General features: G+C 50.0%; 1 protein-coding gene across 3 annotated transcripts in view; it reads left to right on the top strand.

Annotated features, from left to right (window-relative positions):
* LOC115081703 (spectrin beta chain, non-erythrocytic 2-like) overlaps positions 1 to 26,888 on the top strand; it is a 150,375-nt gene that overhangs the window by 33,729 nt on the left and 89,758 nt on the right. For all 3 annotated transcript variants that reach the window (XM_029586124.1, XM_029586123.1, XM_029586125.1), the window contains 9 exons: positions 1,725 to 1,916; positions 4,736 to 4,819; positions 7,578 to 7,696; positions 9,247 to 9,361; positions 12,203 to 12,289; positions 12,694 to 12,809; positions 22,453 to 22,543; positions 23,503 to 23,609; positions 26,013 to 26,070. In XM_029586124.1, coding sequence (XP_029441984.1) covers positions 1,725 to 1,916; positions 4,736 to 4,819; positions 7,578 to 7,696; positions 9,247 to 9,361; positions 12,203 to 12,289; positions 12,694 to 12,809; positions 22,453 to 22,543; positions 23,503 to 23,609; positions 26,013 to 26,070 — 969 coding nt within the window. The remainder of the gene's footprint in view (positions 1 to 1,724; positions 1,917 to 4,735; positions 4,820 to 7,577; positions 7,697 to 9,246; positions 9,362 to 12,202; positions 12,290 to 12,693; positions 12,810 to 22,452; positions 22,544 to 23,502; positions 23,610 to 26,012; positions 26,071 to 26,888) is intronic.

Raw genomic sequence — 26,888 nt, 5'->3', positions numbered from 1 at the left:
AAGATGAAAGTAAAGAATAAAGAATAAATATAGAAAATATTATAAAAGGTGAAAAATATAAAACCAAAGATAAGAAAAATATATGAAACAAGAAACAGATGAACATGTTTGTATATATAACATGATAAAATAACATATCTGTGGATACATCAAACCATAATTATTATACATAGCAGCTATGAAGCATCTAAGAGAAACACAGGGCCAGATGGAGTCAAATAGCAGGGGAAAGGGAGAAAAAAGGAAAAGAGGAAGTGAATGCTCAATAAAAAGTAGAGCATTCAAGGCCGGCGGGATAAAGTGAGCCTAATTCAAAGATCCAACGCTGTTCACAGCGCATCAATCTGTTAGGAAAATCACCCCCACAGGGGTGCGGGGAGGAGTTCAATCACAAAACATTGTAGATGAGAAATAAGGTGTGAGGCAGAAATCCAGAGGTGAAGCAGCGGTGATAACTACAGGAGCAGGGTTCAAGGAGGATATCATAATGCCTCTGTATCGTCACTTGCCCCAACGTAGATCATGGGGCAGGGGCAAGTGACGATACAGAGAACATAAGAACATAAGAACATAAGAAATTGCCCTGCTGCTGGGTCAGACCAAGGGTCCATCAAGCCCAGCATCCTGTTTCCAACAGAGGCCAATCCAGGCCACAAGAACCTGGCAAGTACCCAAACACTAAGAAGATCCCTTGCTACTGATGCAATTAATAGCAGTGGCTATTCCCTAAGTAAACTTGATTAATAGCCATTAATGGACTTCTCCTCCAAGAACTTATCCAATCCTTTTTTGAACCCAGCTACACTAACTGCACTAACCACATTATGATATCCTCCGTTTTATTCATCGTTACCTTCCTGATAATCCCTGACATTCTCATATGAATGAGAAGTCCTGCTACAGAATGCCAAGTGGATTTTCAGGTTTAATTTACCCCTGAGGCAGCTGCACAGCCAAACACCGGCCCTGGCAGGTGTATGGGGACTGGTTTTTTATTTTATCTGTTTTAAAAAAAAGTCCTTCACTTATATCTGAAAAGGTGGATGATTGATATGTTCGGGGCGTCCTAGCTGTCAGGCTTGCTGGCACCTTTTTCACAATTCTACAATTTGCTACCAGAGTTTAAAATAACTTTGGTTGGATGCCATATTTTGTTTATGGTGTTACATAAATAAATAAATAAATAAAGAGGGGTGCCCCCTGGGTTTGTTTGTTCCGCGCACATCATGACAGGAATGAAGCTCACTGGTAAGCCCCGGGTCTCAAGTCTCTCACAGTCACTGCCAATGCTTGCACTGTGCCAAAGAGCGCCTCCTCCTGGAGCTCTGAAGATTTTATGGAGTAATTTTCAAGAGCATTTATACCTGCATAAATTGATTTTTTCCAAATTACCCCAGGGTTGTGCATGAGTTAATCGTAAGGATAACCTCTTAGAAAGTTCACTAACACCAGATCCACTGGCCAAGTCCAGACCCAGAGATAACAGGAGGGAGGGGACATTAACCCATGTACCCCAGCGTCAGACACAGACGCCTAGTGCCTTTGTTGGGTTTGGCATCCTCTCTCCATTCCTGCTTACTCCTCCCTGCTGGGACTCTCTCTGGGCAGGAGGAGGAGAGGGGAACATACCGGAATGGCAGAGTCAAAATGGCGTGAGAGACTGGAATGAGAGAGACCCGAGGCTCTGATATGATGATACTTCCTCTTTCTTTTCTTGGCCATAGATGGGGGACCATTGGGTGAGCAAGCAAAACCCAAGCACAGACACTGTGAGGAAGCAGATACAAGTCATGAAGGATCAATGGCTGCTCCTGAAGCCAACAGCAAACGGTCAGAGCGGGGCACTGGGTGGGACCAGGAACCTGCAGGAGTTTAACAAGACAGCAGATCTGCTGGAGGCCTGGATAAGAGAAAAGGTGAGGTCAGGACATGTAGGGGAGTGGGAGAGACTGGGATATAGGGGAGATTGGGATATACTGGAATATAGGGGAGCAGATGAGATTGGGATATACTGGAATATAGGGGAAGCAGATGAGACTGGGATATAGAGGAGATTGGGATATACTGGAATATAGGGCAGCAGATGAGACTCGGATATAGAGGAGATTGGGATATACTGGAATATAGGGGGAGCAGGTGAGACTGGGATATAGAGGAGATTGGGATATACTGGAATATAGGGCAGCAGATGAGACTGGGATGTAGAGGAGATTGGGATATACTGGAATATAGGGCAGCAGATAAGACTGGGAGATGGGGATATACTGGAATATAGGGGAGCAAAAGTAGGATATGGGGAGATTGGGATATATTGGAATATAGGAGACAGGTGAGACTGGGATATAGGGGAGATTGGGATATACTGGAATATAGGGCAGCAGATGAGACTTGGATATAGAGGAGATTGGGATATACTGGAATATAGGGCAGCAGATGAGACTTGGATATAGAGGAGATTGGGATATACTGGAATATAGGGCAGCAGGTGAGACTGGGATGTAGAGGAGATTGGGATATACTGGAATATAGGGCAGCAGATGAGACTGGGATATACTGGAATATAGGAGAGCAGATGAGACTAGGATATAGAGGAGATTGGGATATATTGGAATATAGGAGACAGGTGAGACTGGGATATAGGGGAGATTGGGATATACTGGAATATAGGGCAGCAGGTGAGACTGGGATATAGAAGAGATTGGGATATACTGGAATATAGGGGGAGCAGGTGAGACTGGGATATAGAGGAGATTTGGTTATACTGGAATATAGGGGGAGCAGGTGAGACTGGGATATAGAGGAGATTGGGATATACTGGAATAAAGGGGGAGCAGGTGAGACTGGGATATAGAGGAGATTGGGATATACTGGAATATAGGGGGAGCAGGTGAGACTGGGATATAGAGGAGACTGGGATATACTGGAATATAGGGGAGCAGGTGAGACTGGGATATAGAGGAGATTGGGATATACTGGAATATAGGGGAGCAGATGAGACTGGGATATAGGGGAGATTGGGATATAATGGAATATAGGGGAGCAGATGAGACAGATATAGAGGAGATTGGGATATACTGGAATATAGGAGAGCATATGAGACTGGGATATAGAGGAGATTGGGATATACTGGAATATAGGGGAGCAGGTGAGACTGGGATAATGGGGAGATTGGGATATACTGGAATATAGGAGAGCAGATGAGACTGGGATATAGAGGAGATTGGGATATACTGGAATATAGGGGAGCAGATGAGACTGGGATATAGAGGAGATTGGGATATACTGGAATATAGGAGAGCAGATGAGACTGGGATATAGAGGAGATTGGGATATACTGGAATATAGGGGAGCAGGTGAGACTGGGATAATGGGGAGATTGGGATGTACTGGAATATAGGCGAGCAGATGAGACTGGGATATAGAGGAGATTGGGATATACTGGAATATAGGGGAGCAGGTGAGACTGGGATAATGGGGAGATTGGGATGTACTGGAATATAGGAGAGCAGATGAGACTGGGATATAGGGGAGATTGGGATATACTGGAATATAGGGGAGCAGATGAGACTGGGATATGGAGGAGATTGGGATGTACTGGAATATAGGAGAGCAGGTGAGACTGGGATAATGGGGAGATTGGGATATACTGGAATATAGGGGAGCAGATGAGACTGGGATATGGAGGAGATTGGGATGTACTGGAATATAGGGGAGCAGATGAGACTGGGATATGGAGGAGATTGGGATGTACTGGAATATAGGAGAGCAGGTGAGACTGGGATAATGGGGAGATTGGGATGTACTGGAATATAGGAGAGCAGATGAGACTGGGATATGGAGGAGATTGGGATGTACTGGAATATAGGGGAGCAGGTGAGACTGGGATAATGGGGAGATTGGGATATACTGGAATATAGGGGAGCAGATGAGACAGATATAGAGGAGATTGGGATATACTGGAATATAGGGGAGCAGATGAGACTGGGATAATGGGGAGATTGGGATATACTGGAATATAGGGGAGCAGATGAGACAGATATAGAGGAGATTGGGATGTACTGGAATATAGGGGAGCAGGTGAGACTGGGATAATGGGGAGATTGGGATGTACTGGAATATAGGAGAGCAGATGAGACTGGGATATAGAGGAGATTGGGATATACTGGAATATAGGGGAGCAGGTGAGACTGGGATAATGGGGAGATTGGGATGTACTGGAATATAGGAGAGCAGATGAGACTGGGATATAGGGGAGATTGGGATATACTGGAATATAGGGGAGCAGATGAGACAGATATAGAGGAGATTGGGATATACTGGAATATAGGGGAGCAGATGAGACTGGGATAATGGGGAGATTGGGATATACTGGAATATAGGGGAGCAGATGAGACTGGGATAATGGGGAGATTGGGATATACTGGAATATAGGGGAGCAGATGAGACTGGGATAATGGGGAGATTGGGATATACTGGAATATAGGGGAGCAGATGAGACTGGGATAATGGGGAGATTGGGGTATACTGGAATATAGGGGAGGTGGAACATGAGCTGTGGTGATCCTGGGAGATGGGGGTCACGCAGCTTCATTCCTCCTTCTGAGGCATTCATCTTTACTTTCATTCTCTCTCTCTCTCCCTCTAATCCTCTTATTTCCTCTCTTTCTTGGTTTCTCCACCTCCTTTTCCTGGTCTCTTGCCTCTCCTCCCTTCCCTTTTGTTCTCCCCTCCTCAGGAAGAGACGCCCTCCTTGGCCGCTGTCTTGGCGGAGAGCAGTGACAGGATCTTCCTAACACGGCGCATCCTGGATCTAAAGCAGGCGAGCGTCTTATTCTTATTCCTAGAGTAACCCCGGGTTAGTGGATGGGCAGAAAACCCCCAGAACTAAGTCCCAATTATCTATCCACTCTTCCTTTTGCCCTGGGGTATGGGTTATTTTCCACTTGGAGGGAAGGATACAGGGATGGGGTAGAATCTGCTCTTCGGGGCAGGCACATTAAGCAGGCAGGCAGGACTCCCTGGAAGGGTCTTCAATATAAAGTTTACTGTGCTTCAGTTGAGTAAATAATGACGGCGGGTCCAGTTGCGTCCCGGTTCCTCAGATGTACAGCGTCTCTACCTCTCTGGAGGGGCCCTCGTGCAGTGATAACCTGAGGTCAGTCCCGATCGCCATCCCCGGGGTGGAAACAGGTCGCAAAGCTTCCAGCTCTGGGATAAGATGCAGGAACCCGGGACCTCCTGCCCTGTTTGCACCTTTCATTTTATGCAAGTCAGAACTGCGCGTCACCTACTCCTCGCTGTGAGGCAATTTACAAACCTTAGCAAACATAAACCAACATCTCAAACAGAGAAAAACACAAGCCTGGGCACCAATCCTTCTCTTAAATGGGGCAAAGAGGTAAGCAGCTCCCTCCTGGCCTCCAGGACAGGGGGTATCACCTTCCTGAAAGCTTCTTTCTCTCTCTCTCCCTCCCGTCCTGCTCTAGGCTGGGGCCTAAGACCCTGCTTAACGCTCGGAAACCACACGTTACGGCCTCGCTCTCCTCTGTCCCAGCCACCCGGGGGTCTCCATCCCTGCAAGCCTCTACTGCTGACTCACCCAAGGGGGTCTCTACACTATTTCCCTGGTGCCCCCCTGCCCTGCCTGCAGCTCCTGACTTATCCAGACAGGCCACGTGCGCTCTGGAGCAGAGCCGTATCCAGATCACGCTGGTACTGGCTGAGAGCACTGCTCTAGTTATGCAGGCACATGTACTGGGTAACTTAATCCAGGGCTGCCATAAGGGACAGGCTAATCCCTATTGCATGCTGGGAATTGTAGTTCTCATTTTCTTAGGTCAAGCAATGGGACAATTAGAACTACAAGTCCCAGCATGCAATAGGGATTAGTCTCTTCCTTAGGATTGTCACCTGATTCCATATCCTAACTTGCTCCTTTACCTGGATGTTGTGCTCAGCCGCCCGTGGTCCCATCCTGTGGGCCATCACTCTTACCTGCAGCCCTGACCCGATGCCAGGAGTCCTCCACACCCGGCAGACCCCCGGGACAGAGACGCAGCCGACCGCTGCCCCTCATCAGGCCCGATGCCATGTCGGAGAGAGGTGACGCCGGCTCCAGCGGGGCTGCCCCCTAGGTGCACACACACACCCGCAGCGGGAAATCCCCCGCGGCACCTCCCGATGACATCAGGACCACCAGCCTATAAAAGGCTTCCCACCGCAATGCCTCGGGGTGCTGGGCACACGCAGCGGGAAGCAGGACGTGAGGGGCAGGAAGCAGGACGTGAGGGTCAGGAAGCAGGACGTGAGGGGCAGGAAGCAGGACGTGAGGGGCAGGAAGCGGGAAGTGAGGAGCAGGAAGCAGGACGTGAGGGGCAGGAAGCGGGAAGTGAGGAGCAGGAAGCAGGAACACGGAGGCAAAGTGCTTCTCCAAACTGCCTCCGCGTTCCTGCTTCCAGACTCACTTCTGCTTCCTGCCCCTCACGTCCTGCTTCCTGCCCCTCACGTCCTGCTTCCTGCCCCTCACTTCTGCTTCCTGCCCCTCACGTCCTGCTTCCTGCCCCTCACGTCCTGCTTCCTGCCCCTCACGTCCTGCTTCCCGCTGCGTGTGCCCAGCACCCGAGGGCTCAGCCTAAGGGGAATGTGGGCTGGTGTTGGTGAAACTCCAGCTGGGCCTCTGCTTCAGCCAACTCCACCTGCTGACGGAGGGGACTCGCAGGGCTTCTCCCAACGTTGCGCCATCTCCCCCTTGGCCTAAGGGTCCACATCCTGAACTCTGCTTATATTTACAATACAACGGGTTAAGTATATTACAAAGAAAAAAAGACCCAATATCACTGTCCCCATGTCCCCAAAATACTTTCATAGCACTCAATCCCCCGACCCACCACCACCAGGAAGCCACCCAGCCCCCAAAATTAAATTAATTAGACCCAAGGCTGGCCCCGCCCTTCTCTGCATAATATTTAAATCAAAGCCACGAGCTCCGTCCTGTTCCCCTCCTCAGTCTCCACCCCCATCCAAGCCCGAGCTGGGAGCTGGTACCACGTTCCTGGCTGCTTCCCGCTTACTCTGACTGCAGCGCTGGAAGCAGAGGCCGGCGGAGGAAACCGACAGCCAGTGCCTGGGCACACGACGTCAGGAACGCTCAGCCCAGCCAGGACTTCAGGGGATCGTCCACACTAAGTGTGCAGGGGCTGGAGCTGTGTAAAGTGGAGGCAGTGCATGCAGCTCCATCTCACGCACATTCATTGGGGATAGGTAAATGCCTGCAGACCTCCAGTGCTCATGGGCATCCCCCAGGTGTACCGAGTGGACCGGCAGAAGCCAGGCCCAGCTCTTCTCCTTTACCAAAACGTAGTGAGGACCCAACCAAGAGCATGAGCCCAGCCGGGCCCGCTGTAAAGCAGGCCCAGGGTTCATCCCTGCCTTAGTCCTCGTCAGACAGAAAAGAACGGGTATTTGTGGATGATCCCGGGTTGGAGCTCTGGACCGGACCTGACCAGCACTGGCAGAGCTGGGAGAGCCGGTGCGGAGCTTGCTCTCTAACCTGGGTCCTGACTTCATGTATCCCACAGGAACAGCAGCGGTTCAGAAGCCTCCACCAGGACATGAACAGTCTGGCCCAGAAACTGGAGAAGCAGGGACAGGGCAACAGGAAGGACACCTCCGCCCGAAGGAAGCAGCTCAATAAAATGTAAGAGAAAGCTGGGAGTCCTAAACTGACCATAGAGACACCGAAACAGAAAGCCCTGGACAGTTACAACCCCCCAGGGAAACTGCTATTAAAATGATTAGAGAGCATCATTCAACCAATCCTCTTATACAGGAGTGAGCTCTGGGGTCTGCCATCAACCCCAAAGTATGCAGAATGGGACAGAGGCCCGAGAGAAACCCTGCACCCCCAGTTCTGTGTCCCCAGAGACACGCTGCCCCTTACTGCTCACCATGCAAAAAATAATATTCCACACCTTATTGTCATCTCAGTAACAGCAGCACAAACTCCCTTCACTACCAGACACTCTGTGAAGTGACACGAAACCCTGCAAAAAGCACACTCGGTATCTATGAGGCAAACCTGCTGCACTAACACCCAGAACTCACCCAGCAATGCCCTATCTATAAAACTAAGGTAGCAGTGCAAATATTAATTCGACCCTAGAACACCAGTACACTTCCCACTGGGAAAACACAACGGGTCAGGACAAGGGTTCTGGCAGTCTGTTCAGAGAGGAAGGGATGGATTTTGGTGATGTTATAATGAAAGAAACGGCACATTTTAGCAGAGTTTGGATATGCGTAGAGATGAATCAAAGAGGACTCCTAGGTTACGGACTGAGGGGACTGAGAGGATGACCGTGTTATCCACAAAAATAAAGACAGGAGGAAAGATAAGGAGCTCTGTTATGGTTGTGTTGAGTTTAAGAGGATCTTTCTTCTCACCCTCTTAAAGGGAAGCTGTAATAACCTTTTCCAAAAACGTCCCCAGTACACTTCAAGGAGTGCCATGCACACTGCCATCTAGTGGCAGCTCACAAAATTGCGGGATTCATTAAATGTTACCAAAAAGGTCAAGTCTGATAATCATTTACACCTCCCAGAAGTCAAAGGCCTCCCCCACCCAGACTCCTCCGGGCCACCCTGGGGGGCTGTCACATGATCAGGCCAAGAATCAAAGCAGCAGGAGAGACACCAATAAAACCTTGCCTGCTTTTGATGAGAGATGGACCCTGCAGGGCTTCTGCAAAACTGACGCGGGGAGGGGTTGAGTGGAGCCAGAATGGGAAAGTGGTAATGGATGAGAAATCCCCTGGAATCATCAAATAATCTATGGTAATAAAGTTACTCCCAAAACCCCTCTTGCCTCCAAGGCGGGGTCCTCTGTGGCTTTCCTGCCTGCGGCTCCTTGCACGGGTCTCCTGTCCTGCGTCCTGGGCTGCAGACCTTCCTCTGGGTGCAGCTGCAGATTCCTCCGCAAAACCCAACACGACCCCTTCTCCTGTGACCCTTCCCCTGCCCGTCCTCGGAGAGCAGCCCAGCAGCAGCACCCGCCTCTCCCTTCCACACAGACACTCACGTGGTCTTCATTACATCCCTCCCAGTGTGCATGGACCGTGTAAATGAGCTTCACACGCCAATAACATCTCCAGAACATGCAACCGGTAGGCCTTATAGAATATCAGAGAGGGGAGGGCGCGTGCCCTCGCCCCCAGGCTCTGTCTCACCCTTGCAATGTCTCTCCGTCAGGTGGCTGAGGGTGCAGAGGACGCTGAAGGAGCAGCAGGAGACGCTTCAGCTGGCCCTGGAGGCCGCGTCCTTCTTCCAGCAGGCGGATACCCTCCTGCAAGCCATGGACTCCAAGGTAAGGGGCACCCCAGCTGCAGCAGCATCGTCCATGGCCCCGCTCACGTTAGGTGGAGTTAGGAGCACGTCCTGTCTATTCCTGAGCCAGTCCTACTTACCAGGGTTAATGGATGAAGTGAGACAACCGAGTCCCAGGAGGGATTCACCTTGTCTACTGCCCTCTCCTGCTACTCCTCAGCGCTATTCAAACAACAAGTAAGAGACAGTCCCTGCTCCCCAGGATGTACAGTGTAATCAAGAGAAACACACAGCTCAAGAGACCTGGGGAGCTTCTAGAGTAAGATAACAGTTACAATTAGTTAATGATGCTAACCATCAGCTTTAAGATTTTAAAAAGCCCCAGAAAGGTGAATCTTGAAATGGGATTTAAGAGCGGCAAGAGAGGAAGCACGGCCACAGCTCAGGCAGACTATTCCAAGCACATGATGCAGCCAGATGGAGAACACGAACTCGGAAATTGGAGGTAGAGGAGAAGGGCACAGATAGGAGGGACTTGTCTGATGAGAGGAGTGCAGGAGGAGAGGGTTAGAAAGAGATAAGAGAGGAGAGGCAGTGAGGAGCTGCAGAGTGAAGGCTCTTGTAGCAGGGAGTCAGGAATTGGAGGTAGAGGAGAAGGGCACAGATAGGAGGGACTTGTCTGATGAGAGGAGTGCAGGAGAGAGTTAGAGAGAGATAAGAGAGGAGAGGCAGTGAGGAACTGCAGAGTGAAGGCTCTTGTAGCAGGGAGACAGGAATTGGTGGTAGAGGAGAAGGGCACAGATAGGAGGGACTTGTCTGATGAGAGGAGTGCAGGAGGAGAGGGTTAGAGAGAGATAAGAGAGGAGAGGTAGTGAGGAGCTGCAGAGTGAAGGCTCTTGTAGCAGGGAGTCAGGAATTGGTGGTAGAGGAGAAGGGCACAGATAGGAGGGACTTGTCTGATGAGGGAGTGCAGGAGGAGAGGGTTAGAGAGAGATAAGAGAGGAGAGGTAGTGAGGAGCTGCAGAGTGAAGGCTCTTGTAGCAGGGAGTCAGGAATTGGTGGTAGAGGAGAAGGACACAGATAGGAGGGACTTGTCTGATGAGGGAGTGCAGGAGGAGAGGGTTAGAGAGAGATAAGAGAGGAGAGGTAGTGAGGAGCTGCAGAGTGAAGGCTCTTGTAGCAGGGAGTCAGGAATTGGAGGTAGAGGAGAAGGGCACAGATAGGAGTGACTTGTCTGATGAGGGAGTGCAGGAGGAGGGAGTTAGAGAGAGATAAGAGAGGAGAGGTAGTGAGGAGCTGCAGAGTGAAGGCTTTTGTAGCAGGGAGACAGGAATTGGTGGAGGAGGAGAAGGGCACAGATAGGAGTGACTTGTCTGATGAGAGGAGTGCACGAGGAGGGGGTTAGAGAGATAAGAGAGGAGAGGTAGTGAGGAGCTGCAGAGTGAAGGCTCTTGTAGCAGGGAGTCAGGAATTGGTGGTAGAGGAGAAGGGCACAGATAGGAGGGACTTGTCTGATGAGAGGAGTGCAGGAGGAGGGTGTAGAGAGAGATAAGAGAGGAGAGGCAGTGAGGAGCTGCAGAGTGAAGGCTCTTGTAGCAGGGAGTCAGGAATTGGTGGTAGAGGAGAAGGGCACAGATAGGAGGGACTTGTCTGATGAGAGGAGTGCATGAGGAGGGATAGAGAGAGATAAGAGAGGAGAGGCAGTGAGGAGCTGCAGAGTGAAGGCTCTTGTAGCAGGGAGTCAGGAATTGGTGGTAGAGGAGAAGGGCACAGATAGGAGTGACTTGTCTGAGGAGAGGAGTGCAGGAGGAGGAGTCAGAGAGATAAGAGAGGAGAGGCAGTGAGGAGCTGCAGAGTGAAGGCTCTTGTAGCAGGGAGTCAGGAATTGGTGGTAGAGGAGAAGGGCACAGATAGGAGGGACTTGTCTGATGAGAGGAGTGCATGAGGAGGGTTAGAGAGAGATAAGAGAGGAGAGGTAGTGAGGAGCTGCAGAGTGAAGGCTCTTGCAGCAGGGAGTCAGGAGTTGGTGGTAGAGGAGAAGGGCACAGATAGGAGTGACTTGTCTGATGAGGGAGTGCAGGAGGAGGGGGTTAGAGAGAGATAAGAGAGGAGAGGCAGTGAGGAGCTGCAGAGTGAAGGCTCTTGTAGCAGGGAGTCAGGAATTGGTGGTAGAGGAGAAGGGCACAGATAGGAGGGACTTGTCTGATGAGGGAGTGCAGGAGGAGAGGGTTAGAGAGAGAGAAGAGAAGAGGAGAGGTAGTGAGGAGCTGCAGAGTGAAGGCTCTTGTAGCAGGGAGTCAGGAATTGGTGGTAGAGGAGAAGGGCACAGATAGGAGGGACTTGAATGATGAGGGACTGCATGAGGAGGGTTAGAGAGAGATAAGAGAGGAGAGATAGTGAGGAGCTGCAGAGTGAAGGCTCTTGTAGCAGGGAGTCAGGAATTGGTGGCAGAGGAGAAGGGCACAGATAGGAGGGACTTGTCTGATGAGAGGAGTGCAGGAGGAAGGGGTTAGAGAGAGATAAGAGAGGAGAGGTAGTGAGGAGCTGCAGAGTGAAGGCTCTTGTAGCAGGGAGTCAGGAATTGGAGGTAGAGGAGAAGGGCACAGATAGGAGGGACTTGTCTGATGAGAGGAGTGCAGGAGGAGGGTGTAGAGAGAGATAAGAGAGGAGAGGTAGTGAGGAGCTGCAGAGTGAAGGCTCTTGTAGCAGGGAGTCAGGAATTGGTGGTAGAGGAGAAGGGCACAGATAGGATTGACTTGTGTGATGAGAGGAGTGCATGAGGAGGGATAGAGAGAGATAAGAGAGGAGAGGCAGTGAAGGCTCTTGGAAGTGAGAAAGGCCCTCTCCTCCTTTATCCATCAAAGCTGTCTTTCTTTTTTAGCGGAAGATCGTCTGTGGCCTGAGTATCCGGGGAGATCTGGAAAGCTGTCAAGACCAAGACATGAGGGACATCGCCAGCCAGGTCATGGTAAGAGAGCGGGGAAGTGAGATCTGGGGTCAGTGCAGCAGAGTCACAGTACTAGGAGGGGAGAAAGATAGGAGGTCTGTGCTGGCCAGGTCATGATAAGAGTTGGGGGTGAGATCTGGGGTCAGCGCTGGACAGATCAGGGTATGAGAATGGGGGATGATGTGGGGGTCAGTGCAGCCAGGACACAGTAGTAGGAGGGGGGAGAGAGACAGGAGGTATGTACTGGCCAGGTCATAGTATGAGAAAGGAGGTTGACCTGGGGTCAGTGGCAGCTGGGTTATGGTACTGGGAGGGGAGGGAGATGTGGAGTCGGTGCGGGCATTTCCATAGGTGACATTGGGGTATTGTGGGTTTCACCCCTGGATGCTGGCAGCGGGGCTCACTTTGCTCCTTCTCTGCTCCAGATGCTGGATGTGTTGCTGTCCCAGCTCAGCAGTATCCACCCCAGCCTGGCCGCCAGCGTCAACCTCAGACACCAGCAAGTTCGGGAGAGCTGGGTGCAGTTGCAGGAGGCCGTCAGGTAACTGGAAGCATCCTTCTGAGCTGCCCCGGCACAGGCACACGCATGCACACACGCATGCACACACGCATGCACGAGTGCGGTTAATCTGCGGCTGCCTGCCAGCCAGTGCTACCTTATTTAAGCTTGAGCTGGACACTGTACAGCCAGGACTTTTCTAGCGCTTTGTGATGTTTGATTTTTATGATTCAGTTTGATTCTTTGTGATCTTTAAGTCGCTCAGAGCTTTTGGGAAGTTGGATGATGGTGACGTTTGAATAAAGTAATAAGCAAGTGCCACACTCCCAGCCAAGTGCTTTCTATGCCAGGAAGGGAAAGGAGAGCGTGCCCAGGAGAGTCCTGCTCCGTGTCTGCACTGTCCAGCCAGCTGCTCCTCTGTGCCAGCTGCTCCTCAGTGCCAGCTGCTCCTCAGTGCCATGGCCAGCATCAGGACTGAATGCCAGAGTCGGGAGCAGCACCCGCTCAGTGTCAGGTTAGGGGGTCCGGCGTGGCCTCGGAGTGCTCTACGTACCAGAAGGAGGTGGAGAGAGCCTTACCCAGCCCTGCTGCTGAGAGAGTGTCATTCCCGAGGGGAGGTAATATGCATAAGTACATAAGACTTGCCACATTGAGGGTCCATCAAGCCCAGTATCCTGTTTCCAACTGTGGTCAATCCAAGTCACAGGTACCTGGCAAGTACCCAAACATTAGACAGATCACAAGTTACTATTGCTTGATCCCTATTTAAAAACTGGTATTATATTGACAACCCTCCACTCTTCAGGTACCTTAGATGATGTAATTGATAGTTTACAAATTTCCAATAGCAGGTCCGCAATTTCATTTCCAGTTCTTTCAGTACTCTGGGATCTATACCATCTGGTCCAGGTGATTTGCTACTCTTTAGTTTGTCAATTTGCCCTATTCCATCTTCACTGAGATTTGTTTCAGTTCCTCTGAATATCATTTCTGGCATGGGTATATATTTTATATCTTCCTCAGTGAATACTGAAGCAAAGAATTCATTTAGTCTCTCTGCTATGGCTCTGTCATCCCTAAGTGCCCTTTTGCAGCAAGTGGAAGTAATAATATTAGTATCCATTATATACAGTATGCCATGGGAGTATACAGCACTATGCGAGACTCCCAGCTGCTTACAATGTCCCAGCCTCGCACACTGAGCCCAAGCAGAATATGTGAGTGATTCTGAGTCATGCAGAGAGAGGGAAAAGCCCAGCACAGAGATGGCTACCACAGCTTAAATGAATGACGCATTCAAACCCAGCAGTGTTCATTTTATCAGATCTTAGCCCAGCCTTTGACACAACTCTTTGTAGCATTTTGCCAGGGTTAAAAAAAGGCACAGCATGAAGCATTTTAAGAAGACTGGGCATCACACGGTTATCCTGGGCGAGTTTAGTTCCTCTTCCCGGAAATTGGAATGTGGGGTCCCTCAAGGATCCGTTTTACCTCCTCTTTTATTGAAGTTTCTATGAAATTCTAGGCTGATCCACTGCATTCTTCGGTTTCAATTTTTATATTTATGCAGATGACATCCAGCTTTTTATTCCCCTTGATTTAGGGCTGAAAGAGCAAGAGGCCTGGATCAATGAGGCTTACGACTGATTTACAGCTGGTTTTAGATCCTGAGAAAATGGCAGTGTTGCGCCCGTCGGTCGCAGACGGCTGCAACCTTTGCTGCTCACCTCATTTTGCCCAGTAACTCAGATTCTGGCTAAGATGGCCACCACTGCCTCTGCAGGCCGACCTCCCTGGTGTTCCCAGGTCGGCATGGGCGATCCCGGTCGCCATCTTGAATTTGGTGTAACTTAGGGTGTGCACCTGCCTCCATCTTATCCACGTCATGGCGGGAACCTCGGGGGCGTCCCCTCCGCATGACATCACTGCCTACGTGTACTTAAGCCTACCGGACCTTCCTACCAATGAGTTAGCAAGGATTCCATCTTACTCAATTCCTTTCCTCAGAGACGCTTGGCCTCGCTGTTCCTGAGTTCCAGACTGAGTGACTCAGGTACCCGCTCCTCGGGGCCTTGCTGCACTCAGGGCTATCCGCTCCTCGGAGAGCCTTCTCTGCGAGCCTCACCTTCACCAGCTTAGTGAGTACCTCTCGCTACTTCTACGGACGACCCTTCAGTGTTCCTGCTCCGGGTCTCCGCTGCTGCTACAATATCTCTACTGCAGCACTTTGGCGTGAGTACTAGACCTGATCTACAACGCTGCTTCTCTCTTGCTGTGCGGATCCTCGGGTTACCCCACTCTGCGGACCACTACTGGATCCACGCTGTCTTGTGCCTGCTGCCAACATCTATCTCCGGCCTACCCCGCGCTGCGGACCATTATCGGAGTTACCACTCATAAGAACCACTGAGAAGCAAGTATTCCCCAGGTTACCCCACTCTGCGGACCAGTACTGGAGAATCCATCTCAGGTCCTCCTACTCCAGGACTGAGTTTACTAACCCACACCTTGGGTTTCTCTTTGTTGTATAATGGATAGTCTCTGACTCCTGTGTCCATCACTGCTGAGACCCCGCCTGTCGTGGAGAGTCCCCACAGGGCTCCTCCCTGTGGGTGGAGTCAGTTCTCTCCATGACCCAAGGGCCCACAAACCAAGTTTAAGTATAACAGATTGCTAACTCCATGGACCCGGCTCAGCTCTCAGCCTTACAGGCCATTCACGGCCTGGCCCAACGAATTTCGGAGCAACAGAGGACTTTGGATACGTTGGCTATCGCCTTTAATCAGCTGAACGCCAGACTGAATACTTCTCCTACTTCTGACCAAAATGCATCGCCCCCGGTGGTTACTGGGCATACTACAGTTCCATTGCCTGCCCCTACCCGCTTCTCAGGAGATTCCCTGTTGTGTAGGGGCTTTCTAAATCAGTGCTGTATGCACTTCTCCTTACAACCGCTGTACTTCCCTACTGCGGTTACCAAGACGACATATCTTGTCCTTGTTGGATGGAAAAGCCCTGGCCTGGGCTTCACCACTATGGGAACGCAATGATCCTGTCCTGCATGACTTGCCTGGCTTTCTGACTCTCCTCAGGTCTGTCTTTGATGACCCCACACGCCAGTCTATAGCCGGTTTAGCACTCCTACACCTCCAACAAGGAACTAAGCCATCCCGGACTACATGATCGAATTTAAAACCCTGCCTTCTGAACTTCTATGGGATTCGGATTGTTTACGAGCTATATTCTTAGAAGGCCTCAACTCCCATATAAAAGATGAACTTGCCGCACAGGAGCTGCCTGACACTCTAAGTTCTCTTATTGACCTCCGTATACGAGAGCTATCTACTGAGGTATAACCTCCCAAGAGACATTCCACTGGTGGTAATCGCCCTTGCTCTTTGCCTTTAGCTCCGGTCCAGGCATTATCCAATCCTGAAGAAGACGAACCCATGCAACTAGGCCGTAGCCACTTAACCACAAAAGAGAGGCGCTTTTATAAGAAGATGGGCCTCTGTATGTATTGCGGGAAAACCGGCCATGCAGTCCCAACCTGCCCCATCTGTCCGGGAAACATGCAGACCTAGGATCCGCCGGAGGACTCTTCTAGGTCTGACTACACCATCTCCTCCACTGGCTCTCCCGGTCTCCTTCATCTCTGGGCCTCTCGAATTCGCCACACAAGCACTAGTCTATTCTGGTGCAGGTGGGAATTTTATTCTGAAAAGATTAATAGAGCGCCTACGAATTCCTACCGAACCAGTAACCACACCGCTGCTTCTCTCTTCCATACATGGTGAGCCGCTGCCAGGAGATGTCTTGCTCACTACACAACCCATTTGTCTTTGCACTGGATCCCTGCATACCTAGACCATCACGTTTCTAATCCTCAAGAAAGCTATCCACCCCATAGTGCTTGGCATCCCATGGTTGCAAGACCATTCTCCACACTTCAACTGGTCTTCAATGGAATTATCACAATGGGGCCCGATTTGCCATGACAGATGCTTGAAAAAAGTAACTCCATTACCATGTATGGTCACCACTACTGCCCCTCCTGGTCTACTGCTGCAGCACATGTCTTTTCAAGATGTATTTTCCAAACAAGCAGCTGGTGTGCTTCCACCACACAGATCATTTGACTGTGCAATTATTCTGAAGCCTGACACAGAACCACCCAGAGGAAGAGTTTATCCACTCTCTTTATCTGAGACTGAGGCCATGTCGGCCTATATTCAAGAAAATCTACAGAAAGGATTCATTAGACCATCTAAGTCACCAGCGGGAGCAGGATTCTTTGCTGTCGGCAAGAAGGATGGATCCCTTCACCCTTGCATTGACTATAGAGGTCTGAACGAAATTACCATCAAGGATCGGTATCCTTTACCATTAATTTCAGAATTGTTTGATCGGCTCCAAGGCGCAAAATCTTCACAAAGTTGGATTTAAAGGGCGCTTACAACCTTGTCTGCATCCGTCAAGGGGATGAGTGAAAAACGGCCTTTAATACTCATGATGGCCACTTCGAGTATTTAGTGATGCCATTTGGCCTGTGCAACGCTCTGGCCGTATTTCAAAATATGATGAACGACATCTTGTGAGACTTGTTATATCAGTGTGTGGTCATATACTTGGATGACATCCTCATCTTCTCCAGTGATGACCAGAGCAACCAAGCAGATGTCATCAAAGTCTTACAGAGGCTGCGGGATAATCGTCTATACGCCAAGCTCGAGAAGAGCACTTTCCACCAGGAGTCTGTTCCCTTCTTAGGGTACATTGTGTCTAACAAAGGCTTCCAAATGGATCCCGAGAAGACAAAAAGCATACAAGACTGGCCTCAGCCTACTGGTATTAAAGCTCTCAGTCGCTTCCTGGGCTTCACTAATTATTATCGCACTTTCATCAAGAACTACTCGACCTTGACAGCGCCACTTACTGCCATGACTAAAAAGGGAGCCAACCCATCACAGTGGTCTCCAGATGCCATCACTGCTGTCCAAGCCCTTAAGGAGTGTTGCGACTTTCTCTGCTGCTGCTGCTACCACGATATCTCTACTACAACACTTCGGAGTGAGTACTAGACCTCATCTACATAAGAACATGCCTTACTGGGTCAGACCAAGGGTCCATCAAGCCTAGCATCCTTTTTCCTACAGTGGCCAATCCAGGCCATAAGAACCTGGCAAGTCCCCAAAAACTAAGTCTATTCTATGCTACTGTTGCTAGTAATAGCAGTGGCTATTTTCTAAGTCAACTTAATTAATAGCAGGTAATGGAATTCTCCTCCAAGAACTTATCCAATCCTTTTTAAACACAGCTATACTAACTGCATTAACCACATCCTCTGGCAACAAATTCCAGAGCTTAATTGTGCGCTGAGTGAAAAAGAACTTTCTCCGATTAGTTTTAAATGTGCCACATGCTAACTTCATGGAGGGCCCCCTAGTCTTTCTATTATCCGAAAGAGTAAATAACCAATTCACATCTACCTGTTCTAGACCTCTCATGATCTTAAAGACCTCTATCATGTCCCTGCTCAGCCCTCTCTTCTCCAAGCTGAAAAGTTCTAACCTCTTTAATCTTTCCTCATAGGGGAGGTGATCCATTCCCCTTATCATTTTGGTCGTCCTTCTCTGTACCTTCTCCATCGCAATTATATCTTTTTTGAGATGCAGCGACCAGAATTGTACACAGTATTCAAGGTGCGGTGTCACCATGGAGCGATACAGAGGCATTATGACATTTTCCGTTTTATTCACCATTCCCTTTCTAATAATTCCCAACATTCTGTTTGCTTTTTTGACTGTTGCAGCACACTGAACCGACGATTTCAATGTGTTATCCACTATGACGCCTAGATCTCTTTCTTGGGTTGTAGCACCTAATATGGAACCCAACATTGTGTAATTATAGCATGGGTTATTTTTCCCTATATGCATCACCTTGCACTTATTCACATTTAATTTCATCTGCCATTTGGATGTCCAATTTTCCAGTCTCACATGGTCTTCCTGCAATTTATCACAATCTGCTTGTGATTTAACTACTCTGAACAAATGTAGTATCATCTGCAAATTTGATTACCTCACTTGTCGTATTTCTTTCCAGATCATTTAAAAATATATTGAAAAGCATCTACAATGCTGCTTCTCTCTTGCTGTGCGGATCCTCGGGTTACTCCACTCTGTGGACCAGTACATGAGAATCCATCTCAGGTCCTCCTACTCCAGGACTGAGTTTACTAACCCGCTCCTTGGATTTCTCTTTGTTGTATAATGGATATTCTCTGACTCTTGTGTCCATCACTGCTGAGACCCCACCTGTTGTGGAGAGCCCTCACAGGGCTCCTCCCTGTGGGTGGAGTCAGTTCTCTCCATGACCCAAGGGCCCACAAACCAAGTTCAAGTATAATAGGCAGTACTGATGCTAGGAGAGAAGGCTGAACTCTTTCAGCCTGATGCAATACCGTGCGCTCAGGCTAGCGCGCAGGTTAACTCGCAGTTGAAGTGCATTTTGGACACGCATCCATAAACCTTGATACAATAAGGGGATCAGTGCATAGCTAATAGCGCGCATCACATGTAAATGCACATTTTAACCCTCAAAGATTAAACTCCAGCCTCGGAGCTAGTGTTAAGTCTTGAGGAACTCCAAAAAGTTTAACAGAAAAGCATAAAGTACTGCTTTTCTGAGGTTCCTCCAATTTAATATCGCGGCGATATTAAGTCGAAGGAATGACAGAAAGCAGCAATGTGAAAAAAAAAGTCTCAATGACAGTCATTTTAGGAAAATGGATGCTCGTAAAATTGTGCATCCATCTTCCTTAGCCGCACACAGTCACTTCTCCCGGGTGCCCGCTGCCAAGGCAGCGCTAGGGACACACAATTTCCCCTAGCGCCTCCTTTTTAAGGCAGCGCTAGGGACGCACAATTTCCCCTAGCGCCTCCTTTTTAAGGCAGCAGCTCATTTGTTTACTGCATTGCGTGTCCGGGAGAGGTGGATGGGCGCACGTTAGGGATGCAGGCGCTTACCATGAGAGCCCGTTTTTCGCGCACCAAAATCGCATCGGCCTGTTTGAGTTTAAATGGTGCGTCTCTCTCTTAGCAAACCCGTCGGAAGAGTCTGAGAGTGATTTCTGCTGAGGATTTATCAGTGACCAGGGCAGGAAAGAACTCTGCAAAATTGTCCCTTTCTTGTCCAGATCTGCTTTGATATTGGTTGCCCAGGCTTTGATTACTCCTAGAATACAGCACTGTAATTTTGTTTTTTAGTTTAATTTATTTATACCTTCATTTATCGCAGTTCTTACAATTGTGAACCAATGCAACGTACAATAAAATAAAACAAAAAATCAACAAAATCAAAACGAAAGAAAATCTAACACACAAATAAGACGTAATATAAAATAAGGACAATCAAATAAAAATCAGCTCAAACAAATTAAAACTTGAACATGTGACAGTAAGAGGGCGAACATTAAATACAAATCCTGCAAGGGGAGAGCAATCAAGCCGAACCCGGTATAAGAGCAAATAACAGTGAAAACATGATTATTAGATAAAATAAAACAAACAAACAGCAATAAACAAACTACAATAACAACCAAGGTCAATTCTTAAAAGGCGTAAAACAGTAAAACCCAGCAACTAATAGAAAGGCGAAGCCTAATCAGAAATGGGAACGTTTTTAAGCTTTCCAGTATGTAGAATCGTCTGTTTTAGGAGAGACTTCCCAGGGGGAAGGTAATGGCAGTAATTCCCGTTGAGATGAAGAAAGCAATCGTCCTGAACGGTGAGGGGCAATAAGACGAACTAAATAAAGTGAGGTTCCCCAGCAGAAAGCCTTAAAGGTCAGGCCCCATCTTACAGAAGGGATGGTCCAAGAAAACAAAGAGGTAGGCGATCTATGATAGCCGTAAGGATAAACACAAACAATAGATGCCTGATCTTTTTCCAAATGTTTATTAAGCAGAGACGTGTTCAAAAATCGCCCGACTCAGGCCGAGTTTCGCGGTTCAAAAACCGCTGCCTCAGGGGCTTCAACACTCCACAGTTATGAAAAAATCTCAGTAGTGTATTTCTCATCCGATGTACAGTCAATTACTGTCAGCAATGCTTCTGTTTGCAGAAGCATTGCTGACAGTAATTGACTGTACATCGGATGAGAAATACACTACTGAGATTTTTTCATAACTGTGGAGTGTTGAAGCCCCTGAGGCAGCGGTTTTTGAACCGCGAAACTCGGCCTGAGTCGGGCGATTTTTGAACACGTCTCTGCTTAATAAACATTTGGAAAAAGATCAGGCATCTATTGTTTGTGTTTATCCCATCTTACAGAAGACAGGTGATGAGCGAGGAGCCGGGGCAAATTCAGAGCCTCCTGATCAGATGAATCGGGCCGCCGGGTTGGGAATTTGTTTGAAGTCCGTGTAGCTGGGTAGAAGTGAGGCCATGAATTAAGGCCTTACCGTAGTCAGGACGTGGGAGGAGGATTTAAGGCCCGAGTGACCTGCAGAATCCTCAGGTGCTGTGCAAGAAATTCACAGCAGCACCAGGACACTGGCATCTGTCTCCCCAGTTCTGAAGCACCTGCACTGCTCACCTGTGTCAATGACAATTCATTGCAAGGTCTTACATTTAAGCTTTCGCTCCAGAATACATGCAGTACCAGCGCACTGAGCATTGCCTAATTTTGAATTATTTTATTAAAGTGCTCCAATATTCTCAGCCTGAAGTTCCTTCATAGAAAGCACAAGGGGATTTTGCACCTCATTAAGGCAATCATGACAGAGCTGCCTGCTCAGTGTTTCCGTGTTGAATCTGTTTTATGTAAAATAAGTCTGCAGTGTTGAGTGAGCCTGGTGTGGGGGTGTACGCATGACAGGGCGGTGCCAATATGAGAAAAAGATATTCAATGCAGCACGCTAGGTTTGCATTTGGCAAACAAGTAACAGGTCGGAGGAGCTCCTCTTTGGCCCTGCACTGGGTCGGTCTGGACCTCTTGGGGTTTTGGTGCCGCTGTAATGGCAGGGCACTTTACCCTGGAGAGACAGCTCTCTCAGATTGAGTGCTGTGCGATTCCCTGGAGGCGTGCGGAGCTGCAGAATGTGGATGCCACTCTGGGGCTGGCTCAGGAGAGCGCTTCTCAGGGTCTCCTCCTAACCCGAGCCTCCTGCTCCTCAGAGGAGATCTTCACTGTCTGACTTATGTTCACGCATTCTCCTTTTCTTCAGGAAAGTGGCACGGAGAGGGGGGAGTTTTGTAAAAGCATGGGAGATCTGGTTGGAGGATAACCTTAGGAGAAGTGCTGGCCACGTGAATGAGGCGCTACAACCCGTGGTCTCTGCCCCCATGAGGCATCACAGCCCTCGCTCTCTACCCTCATAGGGCACCTTGGCCCTGCTTTTCTGCCCCCCCGTCGAGGCAATGCAGCCCTCGGTCTTTGCCCCCATGGAGCACCGTGATGCCGTCTCTGCCCCCTCAGCACTCAGTCTCTGGCTCCGTGAGCCTCCGTGGCCCCCTGATCTCTGACTCTGGGACCCTTGTGAGGAGCTGCAGCTTTCTGTCTCTGTCTTAGCAATGTCTGTCCCAACAAGGACAGAAGCACAAACAGCGTTTACTGAGGGTCAGAAGCAGGAGGAGGGTGTTCACCACTGCTCTCCTGTTGTTATGTTTCCTATCCCCAGGGGCGATAGGTCAGCATTAAGGGCACGCCAGCCTGGCTTTGACGGTGGCGCAGGAGACTCCCTGACCTGTGAGAGAGCAGAAGAAAGTCAGGTAAGAAGACGACTCCAAGATCAGCCAAGCATCAGCCCAGCAAGTGAGGTATGGACGCCTACTAATAACATGGCCTGAGAGTTTACTGCGGCCCCAGGGCCGGTGCTCCAGCGAAGTCCCATCTACCCACGCCCCAGAGAAGGGAGCTTCGCCTAGGGCACCAGATCCTCTTGCACCAGCCCTGCACAGCCCTCACAGCAGACGAGCCAGAAGTATTTTGTTCTGTCAAAATCGTGGGGAGTTTTCCAAAAAGAATGACTTGAGCTGCAAGACTGAGAGAGGAGGGGAGGAAGCTGAGGGTGCAGATGGACAGGCTGCAACACAAGCGTGCAAATGCCTGGCTTCCTAAATCTTGATGAGCACTGAATTCTCGGTCCCTTTCTTCCAAGTCCATAAGGGAACACTAGCAGGATGTCTTGTAAAGCCAGGGAGAAGTTAACATCCTAATAGAGGTTAAGTGACTGCAACTCTGTCTCATGCATGTTCATTGTGGATATCCCGAGAACCTGCCCTGTCTGTGGCTCTCGAGGACCGGCGTTGGCCACCCCTGCTGATAGTGTTTTTGCTTAAGTTATAGACAGACTTCAGTCCCATATAAGAGGATTGGTTGAATGATGCTATCACATTATTTTAATAGTAATTTTATTTGTATTTGTCCAGGGTTCTTGGAGCTTTTCTTTTTGCAGTATATTTATATCCAATTAATGAAACACTCCAAGGTAGGCACAGTCTAGGGTGCGCTCTGCTTCTTGGTTATTTGAATTTGTGTGTTAGAGATTATTTGGGCCTTTTGCTGGAATGAGTTTGCAGGGAGGGAGTGGGATCTTTGTCACGGGAGGGTTTTCAGATGAGCCCTGTCTGGGGTGGGTGAGGTACAGGGGATGGCAGGGGATGGCTTGGAGAGCCGCTCACAGTAACCCCCGGCCCTATCGCTGTCTGAATCCCTCTCTGTTGTGCAGGTCCAAAGCAAGTCTGCAAGTGAGGACAGAGAGCACGCGCCAGCCAGAAATGTTCGAGAGCCAGGAAGTGATGCGCTCTCTGGGGGCCCCCTGAGGACCCTGACAAGGTGAGCTCACAGCCCAGTAAAGGAGGCCGAGCCCTCAGTAAGGGGGACCTGCAGCTGCCAGACATGAACTCCCCCTCGCAGGAGCTGATTGGCCTGTTTTGATTATGACATCATAACCATATATGCTCTCTGGACCAATCGGATCCCAGTGCAGGTAAGGCAGTGGCCGCTCCCAGATGTGCGAGGAGCCTTAGAGAAACAGTGGAAATGGCTAGAGCTGGTCCGGAGAAGGGCTACCAGAAGGGTGCAGTGTGTACACCAGGGGTGGCCAATTCTGCTCCTCAAGGGCCACCAACTTGTTGAATTTTCCCTTATAAAAATGCATGAGACATATTTGCATAAAGATGAGGCAGCGTGCATCCGAGTAACTGGTGGTGCTGGGGAAGCGGACTTGCCCACCCCTGTGAGAGAGAGAGACACCCCCTGCCTCCTCGTTAGAGATGTAACTGCCCCTCCCTGCAGGTTACCCCCCCCCCCCCCCGCCTCCTCTTTAGGCCCTTAGGGTTTCTTCTTCCTGGGCTTCCTCCACGCACCAGTCCAGTCATCATTAAAAACCAGTACAGTGATTCCCTGCTCTACCTCCCAGCTGTGACTCCTCCAGCTGTGCCCACATTGCACGCCCCAGATGTGTACTCCAGTTTTACTCTGCTGTACCTCCCAGCTGTGATCCCCCAGCTGTGCCCATGTTACACTCCCCAGCTGTGCACTCCTGTTATACCCTACTGTACCTCCCAGCTGTGATCCCCCAGCTGTGCCCACATTGCACTCCCCAGCTGTGCACTCCTGTTATACACTGCTGTACCTCCCAGCTGTGATCCTCCAGCTGTGCCCACATTCCACTCCCCAGCTGTGCACTCCTGTTATACCCTGCTGTACCTCCCAGCTGTGACTCCTCCAGCTGTGCCCTCCTGTTATACCCTGCTGTACCTCCCAGCTGTGACTCCTCCAGCTGTGCCCTCCTGTTATACCCTGCTGTACCTCCCAGCTGTGATACCCCAGCTGTGCCCACATTACACTCTCCAGCTGTGCACTCCTGTTATACCCTGCTCTACCTCCCAGCTGTGATCCCCCAGCTGTGCCCACATTACACTCTCCAGCTGTGCACTCCTGTTATACCCTGCTGTACCTCCCAGCTGTGATCCCCCAGCTGTGCCCACATTACACTCCCCAGCTGTGCACTCCAGTTATGCTCTCCTGTACCTCCCAGCTGTGATCCCCCAGCTGTGCCCACATTACACTCCCCAGCTGTGCACTCCTGTTATACCCTGCTGTACCTCCCAGCTGTGATCCCCCAGCTGTGCCCACATTCCACTCCCCAGCTGTGCACTCCTGTTATACCCTGCTGTACCTCCCAGCTGTGATCCCCCAGCTGTGCCCACGTTACACTCCCCAGCTGTGCACTCCTGTTATACTCTGCTCTACCTCCCAGCTGTGACTCCCCCAGCTGTGCTCTGCACATTCCCTTCCTAAACTGCATAAGCCAGCTGTACATCTCAGCCCTTACCTCCCAGCCGTGAGTCCCTAGATGTGTTCACAGGTTATGGTGTCCAGCTGTGCACTCCAGCTGTACCCCCTTCCCCCAGCAGTGGCAACCTTAGGGATTTTGCAGCTCTGGGTAAGACAGCGATTCGGGGCTCCTCAGAGTCTTAATTTTGCTGGTCTATGAGCCTCACTCAAGGGATCTTCCTAAACACTGGATCTTGGCAGGTGGCGGGCGTTCGGGGGGGGGATCTGTCACGCATTGCGAGGTCCCGGTGCTTGGATATTCAGTGGCAGTCAGCGCCCGTTTATGCTTTCTGCTGAATATTCCCGGCGAGGGGGGAAGTTATCAGGATAACGTCAGGACTGCTCCCCGGTACAAGCAGAGCTGCCTGGAGATCGCTGGTTATCACCACCAGAAAGCTTCCGGTTTATCCAGCCAAAACCTTATCCAGATAAATCAGCCCGGTGGGGAATTCAAATCCCGCAGCTTGCCTGGCGCGTCCTAACGTAGCCGGAATATGGACCTCGCTCTGTTTCAGATTCAGATTTTTGTGCATTTTAATAAAACGGAGAAAGGTTTCCAGTGTTCTCGCCATGAAAGGGTTTTAGAAATGTTGGCTTCATATCCCTGCTTGCGGAGTGGGAGTGCTCGGGTTAATCTTCACCCCCCAGAGCTGGATCCGGGAGGTTTCATTCTCTTTGGGAAAATTACAGAAATGCAAACAGGCAACCCCCCAAAAAAAAATAAAAATTGTTGAAAAATATTTCAGCCCTGGCCAATTGCTTGATTCTCCCTCTCCTCAGGCCAGCGCTGCCCCCCCCCCCTGTCCCCAGTAACATGCATGAGCCTGGAGTGGGGAGGGGGCCGGTATCCCTGGGTGGGTTTGGAGCTCAGGCCCTTTCCCTTTCTCTCTGGCTCAGGAGGAAGACAGAGGCGGAGGAGGCCCAGCTGCACAGCTTCTGCCAGGCTGCAGCCGCGGTAAGACACAGCGCACGCCAGGCGAGCAGAGGGGTCCCTTCCCTAGAGAGCTGACTGTCTCGTTGGATTGCTGGGGCAGCTGATACCCCGTAAACCTGCTGCTCCTTATCCCAGCCGAAACCTATCTGGGGTAACTTTAGGACTGCCCTGTGCCCGTCCAGACTCACCCATCCACATTTATCCAAACAGCAAGGAATATCGGGGCCACCTGGTTACATTTAGGGCACACTCCCACCTTCCACCTCTTTATCCAGCTACGTTTCTGGGAGGTAAAATATTACAGGGCAAAATGTCGCCAGTCGATGGACCGGGAAATTGGAATCCTGGGATTTGTCCGCGTAAGCTTAGTTACCTTAACAAATCTTTTTCAATATTAACCATGAGTCAGTGACAGAGCTGGGATTAGAACTGAGGCACAGGGAGATAAAGGGACTCACCAAAGGGTCACACAGAGAGACAGTAACAGAGCTGGGATTAGAACTGAGGCACAGGAAGATAAAGGGACTCACCCCAGGGTCACACAGAGAGACAGTGACAGAGCTGGGATTAGAACTGAGGCACAGGGAGATAAAGGGACTCACCCCAGGGTCACACAGAGAGACAGTGACAGAGCTGGGATTAGAACTGAGGCACAGGGAGATAAAGGGACTCACCCCAGGGTTACATAGAGAGTCAGTGACAGAGCTGGGATTAGAACTGAGGCACAGGGAGATAAAGGGACTCACCCCAGGGTCACACAGAGAGACAGTGACAGAGCTGGGATTAGAACTGAGGCACAGGGAGATAAAGGGACTCACCCCAGGGTCACACAGAGAGAC

Source organism: Rhinatrema bivittatum, unplaced genomic scaffold (genome assembly GCF_901001135.1).
Source record: "Rhinatrema bivittatum unplaced genomic scaffold, aRhiBiv1.1, whole genome shotgun sequence".
NCBI classification, from domain to species: Eukaryota; Metazoa; Chordata; class Amphibia; order Gymnophiona; family Rhinatrematidae; genus Rhinatrema; species Rhinatrema bivittatum.
The sequence above is the reverse complement of the archived record's forward strand: the minus strand, read 5'-3'. Positions and strand labels throughout refer to the sequence as shown.